The 8,045-nt window shown below is 47.2% G+C and overlaps 1 protein-coding gene across 1 annotated transcript; it reads left to right on the forward strand.

Moving 5' to 3' along the window:
* The first annotated feature begins 7,141 nt into the window (after positions 1-7,141).
* Positions 7,142-7,642, forward strand: LOC135819051 (potassium/sodium hyperpolarization-activated cyclic nucleotide-gated channel 1-like). The gene has a single exon (XM_065332200.1). It carries the CDS (start codon positions 7,142-7,144, stop codon positions 7,640-7,642), a length of 501 nt encoding a protein of 166 aa, XP_065188272.1.
* The last annotated feature ends 403 nt before the right edge of the window (positions 7,643-8,045 follow it).

An 8,045-nucleotide genomic window follows, 5' to 3' on the forward strand; every position in this document is an offset into this window, starting at 1 on the left:
TATCGGGGCAGCAGCGGGAGGTTCGGCTTCTTCCAGAGTCGGGTCACCACTCCTTGGCAGAGCTAAAGAGGCAGCGGAACGAGATACAGCACAATATCCGTTCTATTCAGCGGGCCGATGCCAATGAGCGCCTCGACAGACTGGCAGAGAAGGTGGAGCAAGCACCTGACTCAGCACAGATGTTCCTTGCTGCTTCGGCCATGAAAAGTGGATCTCAGCCATCCAGTATCATGGTCAGCTCTGCTGAAGGCCACATTTTGGCTTCAGATAAGCAAAAGGCAGAGCGTGTCACGGAGCACTTCAAGGATCTATTCTGAAGAGATCAATCAGCTGCTATCCAGAAGCCAGTCTCTAACCGGCTAAGTGTGGGAGCGTCTCAAGCAGAGGTGGAAACAGAGATGAAACGACTCAAAAACGGAAAGGCTTAGCAGAGGGTGCCGACATGTCATCGTTTATCGGACTTGGCACACTGATTCCTTTACAAAAACCAAAAAACCCTAGAGAACCCGTGACTAGCCTGCGTCCCATTGTCCTCCTGAACACCATCCGAAAAGTTTTCTCCCTTGTAGTGCTCTGCCGAATCGCACAGGACGTTGCTCATTATGTCGGTCTAACTCAATCTGGCTTCAGACAAGGCCGAAGTACAACAGATGTGGTATGGACACAGCGCTGGATTGCGGCGAAGGCGACTCGATACAACTGGGAATGCCACATGTGCTGCCCGTTCTTTTGTATAACTGGGGCGCATGGGGGCTCACAGCGGCACAGGCAGAATCACTTAACGCATTCCACCGGAAGCAGCTCCGACGGCTCATTGGCATAGTTTACCCAGCCAGGATATAGAATACTGAGCTGTATGAGAGGTGCAACACGGAACCACTATCTGACATCGTGGACAGGAGAAGATGGCAGCTAACCGGCCATATTCTCCGCATGGACAGGGACGCGATCCATGGATCGCGCTGACGGGCTATTTTGCAGGAGATGCCAAGGCTGGGCGTGGACGTCCAAGGACATCCATTGCGACGCGCATCACAAGCGACTTACAGAGAAGGCACATCGACTTGAAGCGCAGCAATCAGCTGGATAATGTGAGGGCCATCGCTCTGGACAAGCCTACATGGAGAAATTGTATTGTATTTATTTAAAAGGATTCTCCAAAAGCAAATGGATGCTTATCACGGAAGTCTCCCACATAAATATCGCAAGAAAAATGGGGAAATGGGGAGAGGAGAGTGGAAGATGAAGCATGGGAAGAAGGGAAACAAGTACCTAAATATCGAGGTATAAAAGCAGGAAAGAAATCGACGAGGGAAGAAATCACCTCTGCAGATAATAGCGGGACATTTAGATGAAAAAAACCCAGCAAGGATTAATTTCAAGGAAAAAAAATTTCTCAAACGGAAAATTCGGAATTCCAGTCAGAGAATATCTATGCTGAGAGTAATGAGCCTTTAGAGCAATGCGAAAATTGACAGAGGACTGAACGCAGCGGATGTGTTCTGGAAGTTTGTTCCATTCCACAGATAAACTGAAGAGAGGGGATTTAAGGAAATGGGCGCCAGAACGAGGTAAAACTATAGACGACGGGTGACGACAACTAAGGGATACATTGAATTTGAAACGAATTAGCAAAGACGGAAACTGGTAAAACACATGATGAAAATACAGCAAGGACAGAATCTGACGACGCCACTTCAGGGATGACCAGTCACAAGTACGATTAAGAATCTGCTTCGGGGTTTCCAACTCAGGAGGGTGCCGGGTCTTACAAAGCAGATATGAACGAGCAGCAAATCTGGCCTACAATCCATGATCTGGCGTCACAGGTCATCAGTGCACCGTATTAATAATTATCTTGATAATGGAATTTGATCATAGGAGATGGGACAGAAGCGGAACGTATAATTGTACCCACATAATTTACGTATGCTGTGGTATTATTATTATTATTATTATTATTATTATTATTATTATTATTATTATTATTATTATTATTATTATTATTATTATAAGGCAAAATATTTATATCGCGACAAGGAAGATGGGCTAAAGTTAGTCTGGTCCAAAGTGACTTCAGCTCGCCCACCTAGTCCCGATTTTAACATTGTTGTTTGTTTGACTGTGAAGTTTTTTAGTATGAAGTAGCAAGCATGGGCATTGACATAAGCATGATTGTTTGAAAGGGCATACGTTCTTGGTTGGTCGAGTAAATCTAGTCTTGAGGTAAGGCCACCTATCTCTTGTATATAGTATATAGTTACAGTGGTGGAGAGTTACTCTCAACTCGTTTCCATATGTTCTTTTTCTTTTCTATATCTCTTGTTTGTTAATCAATCTGCTTGTTTGTTAGATATTTTTTTGTTTACCAGTCCGTGTTTTCGCACGGCAGCCTTCGAACCTTAACTTCTTGAGCTATATTACCTCCGATTTATATAGCTTTCAGCCGAAGACCAACTCTACGAAGGATGAGAATGAAAAGATCAGTGAAACGCAATGGCTGCAAAGGCGGCGTGAAAGGTGACATGTGAATGTGCTAACGTTTTGCGCAAGGCGCGTGGGGTCCAGCAGTGCAGCGTGCAACAGTGCATGGAAGCAGATGGAAACAGTAGCAGCCTAATTGCCGAGTCGCATGCAGAGAAAGATGCTATGATATGACCACATTCCCTCTCGGCTTGTGCACGACTTTGGAGCACTAACGCAAAAAAATCCTGAAATTGATAGGGGCAGAGATTTGCCTAGCCGGGATGAAACCTGTTGGGGAGCGCTGCGGCTGTGGGCAGCGTACTGCTGCAGATTTTCAGGGAGTGTGGGAACTTCCGCCCTCGTTGGCCTTCCAAACAGCAGCTCGGCCAGGCTTGTCCTACTGCACTCGGCGTTCTACGCCTTTCCATGAATCCTTCCCTGAAGGCACTGATGTTATAGGCGTCTCCTTTGCCGATTTTCATAAGCAATTGCTTCATGGCCTTGACCGCCGCCCCAGCCGCACCATTCCACTGAGAAATGAATCACTCTCTGCTTGATGGATTTACTGTTGTTTTGGGTCATTCACATCTCAATAATTGAGTTGGATGGGGAAATGATATACTAATGAGATGCTATTCAAGAACCACCACTAGTTATACAAACTTAATATAGCACTATTTTCAAGCGCAGTAAACACCTGGCGAACTCCGAAAAGCTAAGTAAGACTGTGTGGTTCATGGAAGTGCAGAGCAATTACAGTGGCATGTTGGCAATTCCCTGCTTTGTAGCCTCCCAAAAGGTTAGGGGATAAGCCTGCGCCGTGGACAACAGTGCAAAGAAGTGGGTCTAGCTACTTCGGTTATGTGATTATTGATTATTGTCTTGGTATCACTCTAACCAACATTTCAAACTTCACTCGGAAGTACTTGCATGTCCTCAACGATTGCTTGTGAAATGCGAAAGACAAGGATGTGTGTGTGTGTATGGGGGGGGGGGGGGTTGTGGGTGATAATTTTCAAAGGCAGGAAAATTGTTAGCGCAAAAGGAAGGATGAGCTGAAATATGACATTGGTCGAATGTGCCTTCAGCTCAGCATTAACACAAGCATGATTGTGCGATATGGGAACTGTTTTCGGTTTGCGGAGTACATTTAGCATTGCGATCTAGCAATCTGGAACTTACATGTTTCATTTTTTGGACATTTGTTTAATATCTATGTTGGTTTTCGCACCTACATCCGACGTGTTTAGTTTCTTGTGCTATACTAGCACGGATTTGTGTGAACCCTTGTGGTTCTCTAAATTGTCAGGATCGAACGGCCACACGGTACGAGGACAACTATTTTCTATTCTTTAGACACTTAATCTCCCCAAAAATTCTACGCCACTATCCCAAATTCATAATCGGTATTTAGCAAGAACATCGCCGTGGTACATCGTATGTTGCAAGCAGTACTGCTATCGGTAGATCCATAGACGAATTAATGGCGGAATCTACCGGCTCTGGATCAACCAAAGCTACTGCTTCTGCCGCGATGCACGGATATCACGTGTGTAAGTGGCGTGTGGACAACGATGATGGTAATGTTTGTGATGAGCGTTGCACTACTGGTGAAGACCTTGCCGTTCACATCGGGAAAGAACACCTGACCTCGAGAAAACGTCACAGCATGGAGCAGGAAACTAGCTATAAATGCCAATGGCAGGGGTGTGCTCGCAAGGCATACAAGAACAAAGAGTCACTTGTTATACACATCCGACAGCACACCGGTGAGCGCCCTTTGAAATGCGATTATCAAGGCTGCGAAATGGCATTTGCTCATGGCAGGTCTCTCAACGACCACAAATTAAAGCACACAGGCAAATATTACAAATGTCCTAAGCCTGGATGTTCCGACACATTTACGCGCCCGAGCGCAGTCAGGTTACATCTACAACGTTGGCATGCTAGCCATAGCAATGCTGCAGTGGCCAATGTGGCAGATGATCATCATGACGATGAATCTGAAGGAAGTGACGAGGATATGGATAATATACCTTCTCCAACCAGTTCTCTCGAAGTGAATCCAGGATCCCCAACGGGCGAAAGTTAGGGTTCACCATTCTCTATATCTGATCAGTGAGAGCCTGAGGTGTGTTCTAACTCTCCATCATGAGGTAGTGAGAGTACATCGAAGACTGAGAACGAATCTCTGGCACTTTCAACAGCCGTTACAGCAGAGACCTCACCAGTAGGAACACCTATGAAGGCCAAGGGACAAGCTTCAGAAGCAGATGATGCATTCGCGCAAACACTAGAGCAGCATGTGCAAGCACCGTCATCACCACAGCAGCAGCAATAGCCGCTTTCACGTACACCAAAATCCCATCAATCCGCGCTTAACAAACGGCCTTACCCCCTCGACCAACATCATTAGACCGAGAAGCAGAAATATGATACAAAGCGATGTAAACTTTGTATCTGGCTTCACCACTGAGAAGGATTCCAAAACAAAACAGCTCACTCTTCTGCGCGTGATCGTCGACTCCCTGAAGGCTGATTGGCTGCAGCTTAGTCCCACCGTTCACATCCTGATCAATGCTCTGCCCTCCACTGAATACACACAGCTACTACTCACAATAAATCAGCGTAATGAGTACTCCTCTTCTCCACCATCAGATGCTGCACAGTCGGGGCGGTGGCATATTGGATGGAAGTGGGGGCGGGGCAAAAGTAACTCCTCCGACCAAAGGTCTCGGAATCAACGTTACTCCTGTGCGCCGATACATAGGAGAACAGAAACATGTGCATCCAAGAGGGGAGCACCGGCTTTGCAAACGATAATGAGGAGAATTTGAGATTGGGATAGGACAAAACAATAGTAAAAGCAGTGCACCGTGGGAAGATGGAGTGAACTGATAATCGGATTTTAAGGCTGAGCGAATGGGATCAAAAGGTGTAGAAGGGAGCTGGAGTGCGGTCAGTATAATTAGGCTGGTGTGTTTGCAGAGATGATAGCCTGTCTGTGGCCCACTCCCACTTGTTGCGCCGCAAGTGGTCGTTGACTTTTTTCTTGAACGTGTGCATACCTCTGTGAGAAGGGGGAGACTGCAGAAGAGTAGGTGGGAGCTGATTCCACGTTGCGAAGAGGGAGTGGGGAAATGAGCGGAGCGTGTTGTTTCGTATACGTGGATGTAAATACTGATCGGCTATGTGTAAGGTTGTGCTGTGGTCCTTCTCTTCTCTACATTGCTATCTTTCTATGTTCACAGTGCCACTTTTGGATGCATCGCTTATCTAGTGACGTTGATTACACGTGAGAATGGAGGTCGCATCACAGCTTCCTCTATACTTTTTGTGTGAATGTTATAGAATGTTCTAAAGGATGTGTAGACGCCACCTTAGGCACTTCATTTCTCACACAATTCCACACCACTCTTCAAAACGGTCCCGACCTGTTCGTCATGGTGGCCCTCTCTCACCAACTTACTGCAGTTTCAGTCGTGCACTATAATCACCTCCAGTTTCGACACTACATTCATACTAGTACCAGTTATTTACCTTTGTTGCAGTATTATATAATACATGACTTCTCAGTTAGCTGGTATTGTGATACTTTTCTATGAGGGTTAGCAGTTGTCCATTTCTCCTGAATTCTACTTAAGCTTTCTACATTTTAGTAAAACCACTTGACAGTGTCGGCGTTGCCCTGTTTCTCAGTGATTGGTCCGAGAAAACCATCAACACGTCCATTCTCGCTATCGCGTAACCCAGTCCCTACCAGTGTATTGGTGCTGATTGCTGTAGACCACAACCCAACCATAAGCTGTATTCTGCAAGAGCACCTCTCTCGTGCACCAATTGTTGGCAGCAGCACTACCTGCTTTCTTTTCGCCTAAAGAGAAATGGTGAATTATACCGATTCTGAGCCGACGAATGCCTCTGCTGCCGCCACGATGAAGGAACAGGCCAATGATGGTGAAAACCAAACACCAGCTGTGACGAACCATGTTTGTCAGGGGTGTGTGAGCAATGGTGAAGGAAATGTTTGCTATAAGGGCTTCGCCACTGTGGAAGAGCTTGCAGCTCACACCGTCAATGAACACCTGCACAGCAGGGAGCAGCAAGCCAAGCCTAAATGCCAATGGCTGGGGTGTGGAAGCAAGACATTCAAAGAAAATAGGAATCTTATTATGCACTTACGACAGCACACAGGTGAATGCCCTTTTAAATGCAAGCATCACGGCTGTGGTAGAGCGTTCCGTCGTGCCCGGCAATTGAAGGTACATGAGGAAACGCAAACAGAGAGAAAATGTTTTGAATATCCTAAGCTCGGCTGTTCAAAAAAAATACCTTCCCAAGAGGTCACTCTGGAAACACCGGGTACGGCATCATCCTAGCGATAGCAATGTTGAAGTAGCCAATGCGGCCGGTGATCATCATGACCTTGAAGCCGAAGAAACTGAGCAGGATAATGATATACCTTTTCCATCTAGTTCACTTGGAGTGAATCCAAGAACACCAACGGGGGAATGTGAGGGTTCACCATTCTCTGTATTTAACAAATCAGATTCTGATGAATAGGCTCACCCTCGTTCATTAGGTACTGAGAGCGAATCGAACACAGAACAGCTATTTCCACTTGCAGTTACAGCATCCGTTACAGCAGGAATATAATCTGTAGCAAACACTGTCAATGATACAGAGCAAGCAGGGATTACAGGTGCTTTTGAAAGAAGATGCTGAATCCTCGCTAACACCACGGAATCATCACAGCCACCGCCACAGCTGCACCACAGCCTCCACAGCATCAGTACCGGCCACCACAACTACCGCAGCAGCAGGTTCCAAGACTCCCATGACAGAAGTTGCTCCCAGCCCCGCCACCACCAAAGCAGTACTAGCACCCAGGACTACCACCACAGCCGCAGCAGCAGGACCATGGATTGGCACCACCTCAGCAGCAGCAGCAGGATACTGGATGGCCGCCACCGCAGAAGCAGCAAGCATCAACAGCACTACCGCTGCACCGCAGCAGCATCACCCAACACAACCACCATGGCATCAGCAGCAATACCCAGGACCGCCACCAACGCCGCCACCACCACAGAAGCAGCAGCACCAACAGCACCTCAGCACCGAAGTAGGCGCACCGCAGCAGCTGCACCAAACACATCCACCGCCATGGGAGCCGTAGTGCCTATGGCCTCCACTACCACCGAAGCAGCAGTTGCCGGCACCACCACCCCTGCAGCCCATCCCCGTAGCAGCAAGTCCGTGGACCGAAACCATCCACTTTCGGAATGCTGATAGACAGCAGCTTAATCTGCCGAAGCTTTATCACCGCTCCAGCCACTAACACCAACATCATAGCAATCTACGGCCAAGAAACAGCAACTCCCACAATGCCATTGGTTTTTGACTCAGTAGCAAAAATGGCTTACACAGGGGTGTAAGGTTTTCATCTAGCTTCAATACTAAGAAGGATTCACAGCACCATCCTGTTCTACGCGTGATCATTCATATCCTGAATGCTGGTAGACAGCAGCCTAGTCGCCGCTGCGTTCACAGACCAATCAATGCTTTGCCCTCACCTGGAT

This window comes from Sycon ciliatum, chromosome 6 (assembly GCF_964019385.1).
Source record: "Sycon ciliatum chromosome 6, ocSycCili1.1, whole genome shotgun sequence".
NCBI classification, from domain to species: Eukaryota; Metazoa; Porifera; class Calcarea; order Leucosolenida; family Sycettidae; genus Sycon; species Sycon ciliatum.